At 41.9% G+C, this 21,823-nt stretch overlaps 1 protein-coding gene across 2 annotated transcripts in view; it reads right to left on the bottom strand.

The window, feature by feature from the left end:
• LOC142588399 (short transient receptor potential channel 4-associated protein-like) overlaps positions 1-21,823 on the bottom strand; it is a 127,631-nt gene that overhangs the window by 74,742 nt on the left and 31,066 nt on the right. Inside the window, exons 7-10 of one of the 2 annotated variants that reach the window (XM_075700058.1) lie at positions 17,365-17,475; positions 11,116-11,178; positions 10,040-10,102; positions 5,989-6,096 (exon numbers count right to left, since the gene is read on the bottom strand). In XM_075700058.1, the coding sequence (XP_075556173.1) occupies positions 5,989-6,096; positions 10,040-10,102; positions 11,116-11,178; positions 17,365-17,475 (345 nt within the window). The remainder of the gene's footprint in view (positions 1-5,988; positions 6,097-10,039; positions 10,103-11,115; positions 11,179-17,364; positions 17,476-21,823) is intronic. The other variant, XM_075700069.1, reaches the window with a different exon arrangement.

Genomic DNA, 21,823 nt, shown 5'->3' with positions numbered 1-21,823 from the left:
AAACATATGAAAACAGTAGAAAGTTGTAGGCACAGTACATAAAAGATATGTCATTGGAGGGCACATTATTGTGCAAGCAACTCAATTTTAGTTAAATTTAATTGACCATATGGTATATTTCATGCTGGCTGCACCTTTCTTCTTTTTATTAAATTCGGGTCATAATTTCCCGAGCCTGGCTCATACACGGCCTCATGTATGACCTCGTGAATTTCCTGGGTGCGACGCATCATACATGTGCATCAACCACCATGATGTCATTTTCTGCTGTTTGTATCGGCCACCTGGCTCTTTGTTGACATACTTTGTTGACATACCGTGCCGATCTGCAAAATATATTAAACCAGATCATTGTATGGTTTCCAAACATGCTTGTATTCTTATTGGCCAACTTCAACTTCCTAGATATTCATTGGTCCTGCAGAAGCCAGTAAACCATTAACTTCAGGAGTCTACGAAACTTTCAAATTCGCACTGTTTTTCATCCCTTACAACTTGTAACTGAACCAACTTGTAGGTATTCGAGGAGTGCAAATATACCGAGTGTTTTTGCGAAGACTGTCATTGTTAAAAATCATCTGTGGCAGATAGCACAATTGTAGCCCTTGAGCTGGTCTACTTGGAAGAGGTGGACATCACTTGCACAAGAAATTGAAGTACCTAATATAGTTATAACAAAAATTCACTAATTAAGCTTTAAACCTTACGTCACATATTGCAATTTACAAATTTTAGCTCGTGAGACTGCAAGGCATATCCACTTGAAAAGAATTCCGTGGATGAAATCATTTTCGAGATATGCATCATCAAACTTGCTGTACAAATGCACTTTTGTTCCATTTACTTTTCTAACAAAGCTCTGTTTTATGCCTTGAAGCACAAAAGTAACCGGAAAGCCAATGTATTTTTTCGCAAAGTTCAGGAATTAATATCTCGAAACTGATGCCATACTGAGAATTCATTCTAATTGGATCTACTCTGTGAACTCCAAATCACAATATGCGCTATAAAGTATATATGGGGAAAAAAATTTCGGCCACATGAATGAAGAGTAAAGCTCCCGCCCTGATCCTGGCTTTGGCGAACCTGCATGAAGCTCGAGCCATGACCTTTGCTTTGGCCAACCTGGGCTGCACATGCCACCGACAGGGATTGCTATTCATTTCTTAGCAACTGCTACCTACCGAGCCTCTATATATATATATATATATATATATATATATATATATATATATATATATATATGAAAACTATTTAAGGTGAAGGGGTGAAAGGGTCTTGGAGGCTAAGATTGGGGGGTCCTGCGTCCAGGGCTCCACTGGCCTCCGCTGGCCGCCGGACTTGATCTAGGAGTGCCTTCCGCACTCCCAGATCCAAGCTGGCCAGCTGTGCCTCCCACTGCTTCGTACTAGAGGTTCGACAAGTGCTTAAATTGGTATTCAGATTTAGGGGCTTTACGGGCATGGGGTAGAGCGTGGGCCTTTCTACATACCACGGACACCTAGACTGAAACTGTGTCGAGTGAATGGCATGTAATTTTAATAAATGCAGGTACATGTCCATCTGTATTTTTATTAAATCTGTTGCTTGCTCCCCACTTACGCTCTTGTGGAGCAATTAGGTAAAAACATAATGAATTTCTTTTAATTTTTAATTATGCATTTTGATTTCTCATCAAGATAATGTTCACATGTTTGGACAATCCAGCTCAAAGATTATAAACAGGGTGTCTACCAAGTTGACATTTCCAAATTCCCTGAGTTTTCCAGGTTTTCCCTGAGTGCCATGCAAATTTCCCTGAGTGATGCAGAACTATGTTTTATGTCAAGACGGGCTGAAACCATATCGCCCGATGCTGTCACTCTCTAGTAAGCTATAGAAAAAAATTTAAAAAGATGACTTAATCTAATTTGAATACTAAGGAGTAGTGTTCATGTTATTCAAAAAGAGAATAGAAGGGGGTTAGTAAAATGCACAGCAAATAAAATGTCTTCGAAAAAAATTGCAAATGGACTCGGACATTCTCAAATATGAATAAAAAGGAGGTGGATATAGAAGCAAATATTTTCGAATATGAGCTATTTCTATCAATTGATAGCAAGCTCAGTGGTATGAGGCCCGAACTCTGTCACAATTGAGATTCTCTCTCAACAGCTCGTAAGTCAACCTCAACTGTCCTGACATACTCTCAGCCCGCGCACGACTCTTGAGTGTTGTGTTTCACTGCTTTAACAAGTTTATTTTGGTTTGGATGAGGGACACTTGCATCTCAGCATTAGCCACAACTTAATTTTTGGAGTGCAATCTCCTTCAAAACGGCGGCAGCAAGCTTCCTTTCCTGTTTATTCCTCAATGCGTAGGTCATTTCTGTTCTTGTTTTCCTTCCGCCACTCGTTCACCCCAAAGACCATTTGAGGCATCTTGGTCAGTTGCACAGTCTACGGCCGATTTTTCGAACTCCCAAGGGCCAGTTGGAAAAAAAATAAATGCGTGTCATTTAGTGCCTTTAGGGGCTCAAACCGCCACAGGCACGTTCAAAAACGCTCTGAAGGCCTGTCGGTACACATATTAGGCATATCGGTGCTCGTATTGTGACAGGAAATGCCGGGTGCACGCGTGTATAATTAAGGAATACATACTGCGTTCCGTGGCAATAGCCCCTTCCCACACTTGTTATGCTTCACTGCAATACTTTTGCGTATTCTTCACCAAGTAACATTTCTGTACAGAGGCGAAGCTGACTTTCAGGAACCGGCATTATGCAATGCACCATGTTTTCCAAGTTTCTAAGCCAATAGCGAGGTCCACAAAGGCGGAGTCCGTGCCATTGCTGACAGCAGCTAATTCTTTCAATAAAAAACTCGGCATCCAACGGCAAGAAGCTTCATAGCGAACGTCAAAGCAGCTAGGCCTAGCGTTGCCGCAGTGGCGGCAACGGCTGCCAGCGGATCTGCGTGCGAGAGTGCCGGTTCGAGGTGGCGAAGTAATCAAAATGGCAGCAGTGGTGCCTTTGATTATTGCCGTTTCGGCCCTGCGGTCACGGCAAAACATCCAGAAAATCGGACGGCAAAGAGTTCTTGCGTCGGAAATTTCACACGTTCTGATACGTTGACTCTATGGGGTACGTGGCGGTGCCGTGAAGCCGTCCAAATTATCGGGAATCCGGAAAGTCGGTCGTTGACTGTACACTGGCAACTCCTCCCGCCGACGGCAGGGCGTCAAAGACGATTCATTACGATTCCTGTCTGTTACTCGAGCGAACATTACCGTGACTTTCGACCCTTTCAATAAAATTGCCGCTAATTTTCCCTGATAGAGGCCCAGATTCCCTGAGTTTTCCCTGACTTTTTCCAGACTACTCAATATCCCTGAGAATTTCCGGTTTTCCCGGTTGGTAGACACCCTGATAAATACGCTATCTGCCACAGATGATTTTTAAAAATTACTTTGCAGAAAAACGCGGTACACGTGGCGAAAAAACAAGACTTCACAGAAACATGTTGTACATGACCATCTTGACTACTACTCCCAACAAGGTTCGTGACTTATGCTTCTTATCCGGGCTAAGCGATCACTACTTTATCCACTTCTCTCTTAACAACAAAGTTCATTACCCTGTGCACCAACCAATGTTTATTAGAGATTACAGTAGGGCACACTTTTCTGCACTTAATAGTGAGCTTGTGTTTCTCGATTATTACACGTCAGAATTGGAAAAGTGCACTTTTTAAGCTAATTGGAAATCTTTTAAATATAAGATTATTTTAACAGGTACTATCGCCGTTAAATGAAACGCCAACAGCGAAGTGGACGGCTGAAGCGTAACTGAAGGTATAGCACGTGCCATTCAGTCATCACCATTGACAGACACGCACATCCCGTTTGACCGCACTGTGTTATGATGCTCCCCCTATACTGTGACACTTTTGTTCCTCTTCTGGTTCTCATTTATTTGAAAGCGATAATAGCAAAAAAGCTAAAATACTACAGTATAGAGCAAGCAAGCATGCGTCTTGAAGGCAAACCAGATGAGTGAATCCATCTCTAATGATGACTGTTAGACGGTGCAAACTGTACCACATGCACCGCTGTTTGTGTTTCATTTGGCGTCGACAGCACATCCAGTTCCATGATACTCAGTTTGTATTTAAGGCTGCATTTTAACATTGTTTATATCCTTAGAAGTCACATTTTGTTTTTGTACTGCATATCTGTTATGAACTCAACTCGTTAACACATTAAGTTGTTAGAAATTATCCAAATAAATAAATATGTTGCACTTGTAACATTGCACAATAAGTAAAAAAAAATACTGAGGTTTCCACACGAAACGTAAACAGAATGTTGCAGTCGATAATGCCTAAGTATTATGAGTGTGGCCCTCATATAAAGTCAATGGCATTTATATGAGGTCCCACTGGCAGTTTTTAACTCCAAGACCAGCTGTATTAACACGTACAGTCGAACCCGTTTATAACGAACTTGATAGTTCTGCAAAAAGTTATTGTTATATGAGTAGTTTATTATATATGGGCTCACCCTTAAAAACACTAAAAAAATAAATGCACTAAAGCTGGCGTCAGCAGTTACAATTCGGCAGCACTTTCGTCCAAAAACCTGATTTTCAGTGTCATTTTTGTTCCCAATGCGTTCCCACACCTAGCTGCAAACTTATGTTAGAAACATCCATCTAAAGAAGGAAATGTGGTGTCATATACCCCTTTAAAAATGGTGCCCGGTTCCAATCATCTGCCATTTCGAAACTGCAAGCACAGCCACCATTTTTTATTTTGGAGCTTGTGATATATTTTGCTACCAGCAGGACACGACTACATCCTGCACATGAGAGCAAAGCGTTTTAATGGCTGGAAGTGTGAACTTCCGAAACTACTGTAGCATGCCACCATTCTGTGAAGGTCTCCGACATCATGTTCTCGGCATTACGACTGCACGTCAGCCACACAAGAGCCATAAATTACGTTATCTATCTCGGTTCAGATGAAAAAAATGCGATGTTCAAAAGGTAAAATGTCACCGCAAACTGTTATCAGCTATCAGCAACATGTAAATGAAGCACCGCCAAACTGTGATCTCCTGATAACGGTGTAGTAACCGCTACCTTTTTCAATATTGTGTAGCGGCAGTGCATGATGCAGAAATCTTGCCGACTCGGGCCGCATCAACAGGAATGCTTGAGCGGCCATTCTCCCCATGGTTGAAGGACATATATGGCCATTCCAAATAGTTGAAACAGGCGTAATGCACGTGGTGCCACAAGGACAACTGCACAAAAAACAAGCGACGCCGTCGTAGCATATACTGCACCGCCGCACGTGCCTGTGCGTGCCTTGCACCATGCGGTTTATGCTGTATGCCTCCTCCCAGGAGCTGTGCCTTGGAAGTGTGTGACCTTTTTTGCGGCTTCTGAAATCCGCATGCGGCGGTTGCTCGCTCGTCTCAAAGGCCCTATCATTGTCACAAATGGACTAAAGCAGGACATGCGTTTCCTTGAACCTAGTTTGGTCGCACTTCTGTGCTTTGGTACTTCGCATGTGCCCTATTTTTACCATGACCAGGTTCAAAGCATTCGTTGTAACAGTACGGCCATTTAAAAAACATTCATTATATCTGGAAGCAGTTTGAATCATCAGGGTTGGAAAATTGTAAGCACTAAAATGTGGCCGTGATAACTAATAAATTGTTATGTCTTGGATCATTATAAGTGGGTTCGACTGTATATTGAATGAACTGATAAAGTGAACAGACTCAACTAAAAAAGCACTTACAGTGCACAGCCTATAATCCCTAGCTTATTAATGTCCTGTCTTCAACTTTCTGTCACTGATACATCTTTCACGCTCTTCTAATAAAACCACTAGTTGATGCTGCCGTGCTGTGTGCACCGCTTCAGAATGTGAGCTCCTTATGTGATGCTATGCGCATCAGCAGGCAGCACAAGGACACTAGTAAATGACTGCAGGCACTCACCACCCACGAAGTCCAGCTCAGAGCCAGTGTCTGAAGTGCTAACTTGGTTTTCAATCCACTGCATCCAGTGGTTCATTTCACCGGCAATAGCTGGAAACCTCGGTGTGTCTGTGAAAGACACATGCTGTACTACTTCTGCAGCCACATTCGGCCAAGTATGAGAATTCAAATAGGTGTGCGCAAACGTAATATCAGACAAGCACAACAAGGATTAATATATATATTTGAAGACTATGTGGCAAGCTGTAGCTCATCAAGTCGTTGTTTTAATGCCTTTATTATTACAATACAGTGCATGAACCTGTTTAGTAAGGCATTGCCCTTCTGAAAAGTTATGTTGCATCATGTTGTTAATTACTAGACAGGTATTTGTTTTTATTAGAAACACATTCTTTTAAAGAAAACTGTCTGATCTAGGCCCCTGCCATTTTTACAGACAGACTACATGGCTGAGAAGTAATTAGCAAAATTGCTATTTCATTTTTTTTTCTTGGTAATGTCTGCGCAGCCCCATAGAATATTTGCAAAAACGGCAGAAGCCTAGATATGACAGTTTTGTTTAAAGTAAATTGTTCTGCATAAAAAGAAACACCTGGCATATGTGAACAGTGCTATGTAATGTACAAGTGTATAATGTAGATTCTCGAGTCCCCAGCAGATGCTGCGTGCCTTAACGGGACAGACAACCAATCAGAACATGAATCGAGATAATGCCGCTGATGGAATGATTGCCTATCGTATTGACTAAAACAAGCCGTTTGTCTCATTAAACGTGGATTTATATTTTTATTGAACTAAAGCTCACGAAAAATTACCTTAGGCGCCCCACGCAAAAAAAAAACATGAAAGTGCATAAGTGACCTATCACGTGACTATCTACTAGTGTACGTGGTCATTGGTCTTTTTATTAGGATTTAAATGCTTTATTATAAGTTTTTTTCTAACCGACAATGTGCAGATAAGCCTTTGTTTGTAGTGAGTAGAAAAGTGGCACTGCCTTATCTTTGTTTTAGATGAGTTGGCTTGGCTTGTCTATCGACAGAATAACGACGACAGGGACTGGCCAGCTATGACGTAGGCATGTACTTGGGAGGAAAACACAGTACAAATACAAGAAACTTCTATATAACAACAGAAACCTATTCTAATAGCTTTCTATATTCAAAAGTGGTTGGAAAGGTCAAAACGTGGGTGGTTAACCACAGCTGCACTCACTCCTGTGAAAGCAAAGAATGGGCAGCTTTCACAATTTGCAAGGTGGGCTAACGGCATCACTCTCACATCTCAGCACTGCTGGAAGGGGACTCTCTTTTTTAAAGGCTACTCAGATCGAATAATTCTGCTTACAAAATATCCATGCACTTTTGGAAGTAACCGCTGCAGATGTAAACACTGCTGAGGATTAGCTTTTCGTTGCGTCATAAAAAACTAGGTCCTTAAAAATTGGTAGGTAATCAGTCCCTTTAAGCTCGTGTACCTTTCTTGAAATGTATTAAAATATCAATAAATCAAATTAACCTAGCTTATAAACCCCTTTGTGTATTTGTCTTTACTGGGATTATGTATGAATAAATGGTTCAAAACCGTGCACTGTTTGTGTTATTAACAAGCAATTTTTCTCTGGCATAATATATGAAAAAAACTTCTAGGATCTACTTCAGGTTAGTCATGGAATAATATGCAACCCTATTAAGTTTGCATTACCATGAGCCAACTTCCCAAGTGAAGGAACAATTAAAAGAATCTAGAATCTTTCTTAAAAAAAGAAAAAGCAGATCCAATGCACGTGTTAGAATCAATGCGAAGCTTAGCTGTTATATATTTTACAACTAATGGCGATATGTACAATTTTGTTTACTTACATCCTATGCAAAGCTTAATCTCATGTAATGTGTATGTTTACCCCCCACAAAGGCGACAACTGTATTGTCAGGCAATTTTTATGTTAATGCACTGCATTGTTCACAAGCTATGCCTAAAGGCAAACTCTAAATCAGGTGTATGCATAGCGCAAGATGCGTACACAGCAATGTCACAAGGATGAATGTGACATATGATGCTTGACGAGGGAAGGTAGAATGGTGATGACAGGTGTATGCATAGAAAATTGTTACATGTATAAAGCAACATATAGGGATTCTGCATTTCTTGCGTCACAATGGGACATACTCATTTTGGAGGATTGGCCAGGAAAGGGCACAACCCCAGTGGAACATACCGAATGGTTAAATCAAACAAAATGAAGTGTATGAATGAATCCATGAAATATAATTCACCGTTCTATTATAAGATCAGTGTGCTCTAGAGATATCTGCAAGCTGACATTGTATGTAAGAATACAGTAAAAGCTCGTTGATTCAACTGTCGTTAATTCAGAAAATAGGATAATTCGGACTCATCCACTGGTCCCAGCAGGTGTATATATTATTGAATGGTATCAACCTCTCATTAATTCAGAACTGCCTTCAGAACTGTATGGTCGTCACCCATGATCATGTTCATAGCGACCACGGCTTCATTGCAGTGGTTGTGGTGAGCAGTAGTTTCATTTTGACTTGGTAAGTGTTGGCCACGTGCCTTCAGAATTGCATGGTTGCCATTTATGATCACATCAATTGCTACTCTGGTTACATCCACAGCAGTTTTGGCAGGTAGTTCTTTTGTTTTGACGCAGTGCAATGCGCCTGCAATGTCACAAACATGCAAGAAGCTGTCCAGGATGAACAGTTCTACCACGGCCTGCACGCTGGTATCAAACCTACCAACCACATCGTTACGGACAGATGCACTGTTGCCGACCAAGCTTACTGATAAAAAAAAACATCAGGATGTGCAGAAGGTATTAAAAAGCATGTCTCGGATGAAGACGCAGGTCTTGCATCACGGCCTCACTGTGAATGGAGTGCAAGGCCTTCGCCGCTATGAGTGCTGATCTGTTGCGAGATAAGAAATGCAGCTTTCACACTGCTTTTATGCTAAACAGAGACAGGATTTGTGGATTCATTCAGTAAGTGAATGCACAACGATTTTGGAAGCATTTGTTTATTGTTTTTTCGACAACTTCGATAACTTAGTTAATTCGGACATTTTATTCGGTCTCATGAAATCCAAATTAACAAGCTTTTACTGTAATAATGGAACATTCCTATTCCGAAGGATTGGCCAAGAACAGGCAGGCACCCAGTGGCACATACTAAGTGGCTAAATCAAAGAAAATAATGTAGATCAAAGAATCTGTTAAACATAAAACATCATTGCATTAACAGGTGGTTGTGCTTTAGAGATGGCTGTGAGCCAACATTACATGTTCGGGTTTTATGTAGAAAGGTATTTTGTTACGCAGAACAGCGGTGCGCATACTTGGTTAGCATACAAGGGTTATATACAGAGTGTACCAGCTAACTTTAGCCCGAGTTTAAAAATATGCGAATGCCACATAGCTGGACAGAACCAAGGTAATGCTGTTTGCCGTCGCTCGGAAATAGTCAAATTATTTTTTAAATTCCAACTAATTAGACAGTCTTAATTCTTTCACGCTCGGAAAAAGACTTATGTAGCATGTATTGATCAACAGAAAGCTGTATCAGGAGTTTTTTATGTTGCTCTGCAATTTTTTCAGTCACACTTTTCATCTAATTATAATATTTAAGAAGTTAATTAAGATGAATTATCTAATTAGGCAGAATGAAAAAATAATTTGAGTATCTACAAGCAACAGCAAACAACATAACATTGGTTCTGTCCAGCTATGTGGCATTCACATATTTTTAAACTCTGGCTAACGTTAGTTGGGACACCCTGCATAAGTCAGTTCGCCGGTACTTTCATAAAACCTTCGTAGGTATATGCACAAATATATCCACCGAGATAGCGACCAACCCAGCAGCCAGGCTGTCGCACCAAACCCAGGAAAGTAAGCAAAGCTTTGCTAAAAAAAAAAAAAAAAACCAACAAAAAGAACCAGTGGATGCAGCACAATGCTGAGCCAAACAAGGAACTGCACAAAAGCAAAACGTAAATTATTTAACTAAAAAAAAAGAGCTTTACTCACAAGGTTTTGCACAAGCTATCATGACCAGACGCTTGAGGATTCCAGGTACATTTAAGATGACCTCTGAAGAACAAGACAGAAGAAGAAGGTAAGAGAATTCAACATGACATCATTCACAGCGCCTCCTCCACCAGCAAGCACACTGGAGCCACATTAAAGCACTCCCACCATGTGCTTAGACTGGCAATTCTTTCAAAACATTATTTGTATTCCTTTGACACAAGAATAATCATTAGTCTGGAAAAAAATTACAATTTTAATAGTTATGGGTGTTCACGCTAATTAGCCTAGCTTGTTTATGAAAGGACGTTTGGTCTGTCCACATCCTATATTCAAGCAAAGTGTTAGGCATTACTTGCAAAGTCCAAATAAATAGTTGAATAGCACATGCATTCCTGCAAGGAAGTTTCAAGGCTGGCCCAGATATAACGAGTTATAGTGGTCACATTTCTGAGCATAGCTCTTAGGCGCCCCTCGGCATAACTGAGCAAATGAGCACAGCGAAGGATGAAAGAGCGAATGCGGAGTGCAGCAAGGGATGAAAGATGGTGATAGCTAAGAGAGCACGAGGATGAAAGCGGAGGAGGAGGCTAAACTGAAAGCATGAAGCGGAAATTGGAGGAGGAGAGTATGGTGAAAGGGTGAGAAGGAAAACAGAGTAGCAGAGTGCTGCATGAGACAAGACATGGTGCTATGCTAGCATATGCCATAGTGGGCCAATGACGTAATTACTAAGGCATGCAGCGAACGCTGGGTGAGAGCGTCTACTGATAACATTTATGGAAACGAAGCGCTGGTGTGTGCTTTGGGCCCACATCGCATGCTCTACTTCACCCGCACTGCCGCCGCCGCTAGAAAATGAGCTCCACGCGAGACACACGTTCCAGTGTTCATGCTTTCTTTCTGAACAATGAGAGATGCAACCGGTGGAATTCAAAGCACCTGAAGAGCTGCGCTCAAATTTCGTATAAGGGAGCATCGTAATCATCAGTGAATTTTCTGTGTTTCAGTAATAGTGCTATAAGCAGCCTGTACTCTACACCAGAGCATTTAATGGCAACAATGAAAGTCTATACCTTGATTGATGTCGCGAACACAGGAGAAGTTGTTGCGGTTTTTCTCCTTGCACTGGGCATACACTGCATGAAAAGCATACGCTCTCAATGAATTTCAGAGCATTCACCTGTACATTTGCATTGTTTCTCACCCACAATCAGCAGCCGCAAGAAATAATTTGTTACAGCCTGCTTGGTAGCACATGGACAACACTTGTTATAATCGGATACAACTATGCAAATGGCAGTAACTGCTCTCTCAAATAAAGGAACCCATTTTTTCATTACACATCAGTCTGCCTCAACAAATATGAGCGATGATGCAATATGTAAAGTTCGCAGGTAAACAAAAAGGAAACAAAAAGAACAGACACTTTGCTGCCCTGCCAGTTAACCTATTTTTTATCACATTATCGAGGAATGAAGAAATAATTAGGCTGTGCCATCATAAAAGCAGACTGGTCAAAATAGCAGCAAATTAAATTTTGGCCTAAGGTGCCAAAAGGTTCGAAGGGAAGATGTGGGTCAAAAAACTGAACTTGTCAGAAAAAAAATTTTTAAATTTTGGTTACAAAATTATGCTGCAACATTCTATTCTAATGTGTTAAAAAATCAGGGTGCTGCTCCGACCAGAAGATTGCGAAAAATTATTCTACTTGGGGCATGGTAGGTGCATGGGCTTTATTTTTTCCATTCATGCTCAATTGATGAGGATTTCCAGATGGCAAGTTTTCCTGGCATAAGAACAAGTGAGCACTAGCCCTGGCTGAGCCAGCACCAGCTCATTTTCCAATTTTCAACAGCACTCAGGCAAAGGATATGCTTCCTACATACGAGAGGCTGACTGAAGAAAAGCTGTTGTGTCGCTGTATTCAATGCAAAATCTTAAGTACAGCTGAGCCTCTCAACAGCTAGATTTGGTTGCTGCACCCAAAACAGGATTTGCTTCATGCACAATTGTGAAGATGGACATGTCTATAGCCACACTGTGGTTCAAAAAGGGCCACAAAGGCTTTGAGGAGGTTCTACAGGAGTTGATCACTCTGAGCAACAAGACAGATTAGAGAATAATCAAGGAAAATGGTCAGCCGAAGCTAAATTTCATTGTCACAGTACAGCAGAGAAAGCCTGCCTGGAGGAGGCAGCTCACAAAGGTGCTGAGGGTACAACCCACGCAGCAGCAGCTGAATTTTGAAGGTTTACACTTTCTCAGGAAAGACTGATCTGCCTTCTGGCAGAATTTCATGCAAATTCATCCACAATAGTAACAAACATGTTTAGAAACTTTAAACTTCATTTTTAAATCTTATGCTGCTTTCACTTGCTTGTGCACAAAAATTCTTGTACTTAATATGACTCAATCTCAGCCAAAGTTGGCATGCACATGCACAAGGATGTCTAAAATGCAGGTATGTAGGTCTTATTGTACAGTTCAAACTACTAATACATAACTTCTTACTGTGCAGGACCGGACATAACATCGTATTTTCTGACTTCTGTTTACACTCCTGTAAAACTCCATGCATATGCGCACCACTTATAGTGCGAGACAAAACACTGGTTATAATGTGACTGCCGGAGACGAGCTAGGCCGCAAGCACACTTGCCTATGAGAAATCCTGGCCGAGGGGAGACTGACGAGGGCAATACGGAGGAGAAGTAGGAGGTGCAAAGCGAACGCACAAGGAATGGAGAGAAAAAAAAACAAAGGCAGTGGCAGTGCGCTTGATGTCGCGGTATGCGCTTAGGTGTTCTGTGGCAGATGCATAAAGGTTGCCAAAGCAACAAGCTCATCCTCTGGTCAATTGTCAGCAATGCGCGCTCTGCACCGAACACATGTGCACTGTTGCTCTTCAGTGACAACACAGGGTGTCTACCAAGCTGACATTTATAAATTCCCTGAGTTTCCCAGGTTTCCCCTGAGCACTTATGCTAAATTCCCTGAATGAGCCAGAACTTTGTTTTATGTCAAGACAGGCTGACACCATGTTGCCCGATGCTGTCACTCTCTAGTAAGCACGTTGAAACAAAAAAATGACTTAATTCAGTTTGAATAGTAAGGAGTTTTATCTATTTTATTTAAAAAGAAAACAGAAGGAAGGTGTTAGTAAAATGCACAGTGAAAAAAATGATAAAACCCATTGCAAATTGGGTCGAACATTTTCAAATACGAATGTAAGGAGATGCACACATAAGTAAATATTTTTTGAATATGAACTATTTCTATCAACTGATAGCAAGCTCATCGGTATGAGGTCTGAACTTTGTCACAACTAAGATTCTCTCTCAGCAGCTGGGAAGTCAATCTCAACTGTCCTGACAATGACATACTCTCAGCCCGTACAAAACATCTCAGTGTTGGGTTTCACTGCTTTAAATAGCTTATTTTGGTTTGAATGAGGGACCCCTGCATCTCGGCATCAGCCAAAGCTTTGTTTTTTGAGCTCAAGCTCCTTCAAAGAGGTGGTGGCACGCTTCATTTCCCGTTAATTCTTCAGGACGTCGGTCCTTCCTGTTCTCATCCTCCTTCTGCCACGCGTTCACCCCATGGATCATTTGAAGCATCCTCTTGGTTAGTTGTACAGTCAACGTCCGATTTTTCGGACTCCCTAGGGGCTGCAAAAACATCCTAAAAATCGGGCAGTCCGAAAAAAAATTAATGCATGTCTCTAACTGCCTATAAGGGCTAAAATTGGCACAGGCACGTCTGCAAAAGTTCTTAAGGCTTGCCAGTACACTTATTTGGCATATCAGTGCTCATACTGTGACAGGAGATGGGGGTGCACGCGCGTATAATTAAGGAATACATACTGTGACCCGTGACAATTGCCCTTCCCACACTTGTTAAGCTTCACCGCCTAACACTGCTGTAATGAGGCGAAGCTAACTTTCGGAGACTAGCATTACGAAACGCGCTGTGTGTGCTCTGCGAGCTTTGAAGCCAATGGTGAAGATTACAAACGTGGTGTTGGTGCCATTGCTGACAGCGGCGAATTATTTCAATGAAAAACACGGCGCCGCACGGCAAGAAGCTTAACAGCGAACGTAGAAGCAGCTAGGCCTAACGTTGCCGTGGTGGTGGCTACGGCTGCCGGCGGATCTGCGTGCGATAGTGCCAGTTCGAGGCAGCGAAATAATCAAAATGGCGGCGGTCGCGGCTTTGATTAATGCCATTTCAGACCTGCAGTCAGGGCAATATACATTGACTATATGGAGTACGTGGTGGTGCCGCAAAGCCGTGCAAATTATCGGGCATGTCCGAAAAAGCGTCTGGAAAATCGGTCGTTAACTACTCTGGCAATACATCGTGCCAATGACACGGCGTCAATGACGATTCATTGCGATTCCTCTGTTACTGGAGCCAGCATTAACACGACTTTCGTTCCCTTTCAATAAAGTTACAGCTAATTCTCCCTGACAGAAGCACAATTTCCCTGAGTTTTCCTCGAGTTTTTCCAGACTATTCAAATTCCCTGAGAATTCCCGGTTTTCCCAATTGGTAGACACCCTGCAACAGTTTGTGTGTGGAAATGATTATACAGTCACTGCTCAATTTTTCGGGCATGGACTGAGCAGCAAAAACGTGTTAATCAAATGCTATATGTCGAAAATGTTGAATTAGAATGCTATACTGCAAGAGGGATAGTTCGTGACCTTTATAACAAAGTGACCTGCATAATGTCTTTAGGATTTTGGGGGCCCCATGCACTTCGTTATGAAGGCATTCGACTGTACCCAAAGTCACAGCTAGTGCTACAAGCTGCAATGCATTCACAACAATGAATTAGAACAGCTGCTCACTTTTGAACTGTGCATTAAGGTATGATGTCACACTTGAATACCAATTTTCTTCAAAAAATTGTATTTTTGATCTTTATTTTTCAAGATAAACAGGAAATTGAGACAAATTTTTTTTCACACCCGTGATATGTCAATTCACTACAACTTTTAGCTCACATCAATAATATATATATTGAAAAGTACACTATTGTGATATAAATTAGCTCAATTTTAACAAGGGGCAGCACAATAACCAGACGCATTTGTTCATATCTATTCTGCCAAGTATCGATGCTCATGGAGCAACTCCTTACTTTTTTCATTATGCCCTTTCTATAAGCTCCACAAGAAGAATCCCTTGTGTGTTACTGGCAGTCTGTTGACATAGCTTAAGACACAAAAGCAGCCAATGCAAGGGTTTGCAAGCCACATGCACAAGGCAAATGATGACATGAGCATGTGTAGCTAGTGTCTCAATGTCTCAAGCTAGTGTCTCAACTAGTGTCTCAATGCTTGGAAACACGAAGTAATACGACAAGACAAGGAAAAAGCTCAAGGAGGGCTCTGCTACAAGTATGTAGTATTTCATCCAACCAGCATTTTGCTTTCTTGTGCGTAATGCAATTTATCATCTTTAGTCTTGTTTTTCTCAACATGTAAATATCAAGGAGTGCAATGAACTAGGATTGTTGAAATTTACTCATAATTTTTTATATTAGGGCCTGTTATCTCAAAACATAGCCTTGTGAAAAGCCAGTTGTGTGTGTGTTTGGTCTTTCAATGATACGCACACACTTTCTTTATGATAATTCTTATTATAGTTCAATGGATGGAATTGCGATAAAGCTACATAAATGCCAACGCATTATGGCATAGAGCAAATTGTAAGTTAGACTGTTAGCATGAGAGGCAAATTTGACATTATTTCAAGCAAAAGATAGATTTTAAAAATTTCCAAACATTTTTTTTTCACAGCTTTAGCCATGTAGCCAACATTAAAATTGTATTCTTAACAAGAAGCACTAGTAAAAAAATTATACAGTCAAACCTCGATTTAATAAAATTCGCGATGTAAAAATTATTTTCATTTCCCGATCTTATTCCACTGGAAACCATGCATCTTTTTTTGCAATTAATTTCGTGACACGGTTTTGATTTAACGAGGTTGGCCATTGCAAACATGTACGTGGAGCCTGTATGGCTAGTAAATCTAGCAAAAAAAACTTTAAAAATATCGGTCAAGGGAAAAGTTATTTCAAGCGTCCTTCCGCATGAAAAGTTCAAGCGGCAAAATCACTGTCAAGGCGTGCGCCGGGACGCAGTAAACTGGAAGCACCGCTGCGGCATTTGATGCTTGGTAAACCACTTGCGGAGGCGGGGTCGTGCAGCAGCTGCTTGCAGCACGCACAGAAACACAAGACCCAACGATTCCTTTCGCTTCTGCGCAAGGGAGATGGGGAGGGAGTGAACGCACCGTAAGGTGATCGAGCACGCATATGGCAAGTGCAAAGGCCGAGCCAAATGGTTCGGTTCGTGCCTTGGTGCTCGTTGGGTTCCCCCCCACGCATCTAGTGTTGGCGGTCATGTAATCTCCCAAGTCTCCGAGACATGGTGCGAAGCGTTTGTTCGTGTTGTAACAGCGAGTTCGTGGTCATTGTGTGAGATCTGTTAATGTTTACTTGAGAGTGGGTGATACCGATAAAACTATGAACCTTACATCGTGTAGTTGTCTCTCTGTTATCGCCATCAATGCTCAACCTTGCTGGCAAAACCGACTTCATTGTTTTTTTTTTTTGTTGCTCAGAATGAATATCCGTTATCTTTTTACACTTTTGTTTTTAATTTGTGGGCATCGGCTGTGGGCACTAAGCGCGGTCAGCCATGATGTACAAAATTGATGGCGCCGCACTATGCAAGTCTTGGACCCTGCAAGCCACGTCGATGCAATGCTCTTGGCACGATCTGCACGGCGTGCGCTGCCACTCATAGCTGTGCTAACATGGCCCGACCTTTTTGTGATTTGTTTATAAGTGCTTATTAAAAGGAACTATCTAACAGGAATGCTTTGTTCTCCTGCAAAAAGTTCAGTTATTTTTCCTGCTGAAACTTTAAAACCTCAAATGAATGAAATTTGCAATTTAAAGAAGCTTTTTTGCTGCAAGTACGACTTCGCTATATTGGCATCAGAACTTATCAGAACTTCACTAGTGGCATCAGAACTTATGCATTTGCTGTCACTCTCACCACCACAGCAATGAAATGGCTTTGGTTTTTAGTTCCACATGCAATGCACAAGTATTTCACATAGCAATAGCAATCGTCTGCCTTCCGTAAAAGCCATGGGTTCATTGAACTACACTGCACTGACAAACGGTTGTGAACACCTCAATGTGACGGTGACCCAGCATATACTGGTCATCAAATTGAGATGTTCACAAATTTTAAGATTTTTTCCTTACATAACAAATTTCTTATGAAGGGAGAGCTTACATGATGTTTTGTGCTCGTACACATCCAGGTCTGATAGGCTGATGGCCAAAACTTTGCAGAAATTGGCCAGCTGAATGTCATTCATGTTGGCAATCAGGCTGGTTATGTTTGCTGAAAGACACAAAAACAAAACATATGATCATGGAATAAAATATCCAATGTCACCAGAAAAGTATGTCAGCAGGCATATTCAATTGTGTTCACACATCACACATCAATTGTAATCACACATCACAGTTAACTGACCACAAGTACTGAGTATCAAAAGCAAGAGCCGTAAATAAATATTCGCATACAGGTAACTTTATAGCCACAATAAAAAAAGAAGCATTTCAATGTACCAACATTCTCTTTAGCTGAGTATACCCAGTCACTCCCAGTAATGGATTACACCAACGGAAATTAACGGATGTTAACAGATCACATATGTGCTTCTGAAAAATAATCTTTGTGCTACAATAAATTAACTCAAGACAAACACACTACAAACACTGCTTTAAAATGACTCATTTAACCATCTTACCGACCATTTAAATTTGCCACAAAGCAATACAGGGGCTATGAGAGACCACAGTTGAGGGCTCCGAATTAATTTGGACCAGCTGGGGTTCCTTAACATGCACCCAAAGAATAGTAAATGGGCATTATGGACATTTTGCCCCTACCAGAATATGCCTATCACAACTGGTTATTAAACCTGTAACACAATCTTGAGCTTAGCTGCAAAATGTTCTAGGCATTAAGCCACCTCAGTTGATTACTTCGAAAGAAAACAGTGCAGGAATGGAAGCGGCCAAGGAAGTTTTGAAGCAGCTCTAGGAGCAGCAAATTTGGCCCCTTGGAGCAGGCTTGGAGCACGAATTGTCCATTTTGAAGCAGTAAATACACGTTTTTGGAGCAGCTGGGTAAACATAAATATTGGTGACATACAGGCATATGAAGAAAAGGTGTTCCTTATTTGACTTTGCAGAACACCGTTAGGTTACGGCAGATCAGTTCTATGGAAGCCTGCAAGGTGAGCAAATTCGACAGGGAAAAATTGTCATCCACCTTACTGTGGGATGAAGATGCAAAAGAAACCCATACAGGTTTCTCAGAAACTACCATCAAGTTACATACCGGATGCGCCAACCAAATGCGGCGAAGAAAAACATGACCAAGGGCTTTTTGTGAACAGTGCTTTCTATGCTTATAGGCTTGTGTTAATGCTAGTTGAGTTTTTTTAAAGCATGAAATGCTTTTAGCTCCCGTTGTAGGCAACCTTCAAGTGACCTTGAGCCAAAAGCGAGAGCCGTTATCCGGGCACTCAAACAAGAACCAGGCAAGTTGCAAGAGGAAAACGAGATCATCCGGGCAACTAGTCAAAACTTAAGAAAATGTGGTCTCTGGCCCCCAACCTTTCGTACAGGACTGCATTACATACGCTAGTTACTGCCCAAACAAGTTACAAAAACATGCTGCTTCCGAGTTCTTCCTAATGTTTGTTCACAATATCGCTCAAGCTGCAACTTCTAGTACGCTGAAGTTTTGTTTGTCATTTCCAACAGAGACGTTCAAAAGTTAGATACAGGCCATCATACACTTCAATGTCATCTTTTGGTACTGAAACAGGATTGTCTGTGCTCCATGGAACGCCAGGGGTCAACAAGTTTTGCAGTGCAGGTTCTGTGTTGCCTCGAGAGATGGTGCCACACTGCGTGGCGCCTCCTACAGGTGCTTTTCATCTTCTAGATGGGCAGTGCGCTCTGTCTCCCTGACATCATTCGCTGCCTGTCATGCTGCCTTCAGCCGCTTTTCTTCTTCTAGCTGGGCAGCGTCTATATGGACCAGTGCACAGTATGGCGTGGTGGGGTGTGGTGCGGCATGGTGGGGTGTGCCGTTGCGAACATGCACTACACCCATTTTAAGATTCATATCCAACCAATCTGCTTGGCCGGTTGCCATTTCATGCTTACATCTACTCCCGATTACGAGAGAGCCAGCAATTTGTTTCATTATGAACAAGCAACTAGTATTTAATTTTAATGAAGATTTATTAAATCATATAGAATTAAACTGCATCGCCGGCTTTGCCGTCTGACAGTGCTGAGCGGTAATAATTAACCGAAAATGATGCCAGCTGTTCGCTAGTCAGCTTTGGTTTGGAGTCCAAGTCATTTTATTCCACCAAAGTGTATTTCTGAAGGTCCGCCGCATGTCTAGCATGTGGACCTGGCATTTTCAACCAGTTTTCAAGACTATTGGTTTCGCTTCTCTCATAAAATCTAGGCAAGGGGCGCTGCCGGTGTCACTGAGCAGTTATTGAAAGTGGCTCCCATGGAATCATCCCGCGCAACTGCATCGCGAGAAAAGTGTCGTGCTCGAAACTATGCTGCACCCACACTTCAATTTAGTAACAAGGACTCGAGTTATGATTCTGAAGACGACAGCAAAGCAGATTCAAGCTCTGACGGCGACAATGTTTTGAGTCAGCATGGGACATCCGCAACTGTTCACCACAAAGTTTCCGTTACAGCCTCGAGTGGTTTCCTTCCTTGTGCGCACTTATCTGCCGATCTTTTGGCATGACCTGAGAGCTCTCCTGATTATCTTCAGGGTGCACACTTCGCTTGGTTATGATGTGCTGCCATCGGCAGCAAAGAAACTTCCGTTCACGCCAAGAAGGGCACCTGTAGCACATCTTGGCCCAGCACTGCAGATCAGCACAAGACAGTTCGCAATGCCATGAGATTTCTTTCTGCTCTTCTTCTCAGCAGAAGTGATAAAGACAATCTGCAAAAACGCAAACAGATATGCTGGGATGCATAATCTTCTAGTTGCCCAGCTATGCTTAGAGCGATTGGTCCTGGAAGAGGTGTACGACTCTAGACAAACTGGTGAAGTACATTCCCTGGACTTCTCATCGGACCATCCTCAGAAGATGATGAAAAGATGGAACTAAAATGTGTTACGAGGACCGCAAAGATGAACAAATACCAGACATTTTGTGGGAAAAGTGCGAAGTGCACCTATGCTTCCCAAAATTCAGGAACTGCTTCATCGCATGGCATGAGCGATGAAGTGGGCTTAGTTTCCTTTTTGTACCCGAAGAACGGCGGTATACTGAGCATTTATTTTTTCAGACACTATTCCTAGGTTATTTATCTTTGAAATGTATATACCGAATTTCCTTTGATATTAATGTTTTAGCAGATATCGTTTTTTTATTGTTTTCACCAACTGGCAGCAAAAATGGTGCTTTCTACAATTTGTATGTTTTACCTAAAAAATATTTTGTTTGGCAACGTAATGTTTTTGGAAAAAGAATTTCATTATGCACAACATTCTATGCTGCAATGTGTGCTGGAATATCATTTGTAGAGATAAATATTTTTTTTTCCGAGACCTATAAAAAACTACCATTTTCTCACGGTAACGAAAGAGCTAAGGGCTCAAATTGCCACAGGCACGTTCGAAAAAACTCTTAAGGCCTGCCAGTACACTTATTAGGCATATCGGTGCTCGTACTGTGGCAGGAGATGGGGGCACACGCGTGTATAATGAAGGAATACATACTGCGTCCCGTGACAATTGCCCCTTCCCACGCTTGTTACGCTTCACCGCGTAAGATTTATGTATTGAGGCGAAGCTAATTTTCGGAGAATGGCATTACGCAACGCACTGTGCTTTGCCAGCTTCGAAGCCAATCGCGAGGATTACGAAGGCAGAGTCGGTGCCATTGCTGACAGCGGCGAATTCTTTCAATGAAAAACACGGCACCACACAGCAAGAAGCTAGCGAACGTAGAAGCAGCTAGGCCTCACGTTGCGCGGTGGTGGCTACGACTGCCAGCGGATCTGCGTGCAAGAGCACTGGTTCAAGGCGGCGGTGGTGGTTTTGATTAATGCCATTTCAGACCTGCAGTCAGGGCAATGTACATTGACTCTATGGAGTATGTGGTGGTGCCGCGAAGCCGTGCAAATTATCGGGCATCTCCGAAAAATCAGGCGTCTGGAAAATCTGTCGTTAACTACTCTGGGAACACCTTGTGCCGATGACATGGCGTCAATACCGATTCGTTACGATTCGTCTGTTACTGAAGCCAGCATTAACACGACTTTCATTCCCTTTCAATAAAATTGCAGCTAATTTTTCCTGATAGAAGCACAAGTTCCCAGAGTTATTTCCAGACTATTCAAATTCTCTGAGAATTTCTGGTTTTCCCGGTTGGTAGACAGCCTGAATATAAGAGTCTCAGACGTAATAGTCGTCATGTAGTGACTGTGTATAGTACGAATGTGCAAATCTGATCCAAGGTCTCCAATGGTTCAGAAAGCCAATTGTTACAAAATCGTGCTACTTCGCCTTTGATAGGGACCGAAAACGCGTGCCAAAAACAGCTCACGCAGTGAGAGAAAAGTGCGCAGCTTGTTCCCAGTGCCCTTATTTGACAGTTTGCGTAAATATTGATGCAGTCTTT

This window comes from Dermacentor variabilis, chromosome 1, assembly GCF_050947875.1.
Source record: "Dermacentor variabilis isolate Ectoservices chromosome 1, ASM5094787v1, whole genome shotgun sequence".
Taxonomy (NCBI): Eukaryota; Metazoa; Arthropoda; class Arachnida; order Ixodida; family Ixodidae; genus Dermacentor; species Dermacentor variabilis.
The sequence above is the reverse complement of the archived record's forward strand: the minus strand, read 5'-3'. Positions and strand labels throughout refer to the sequence as shown.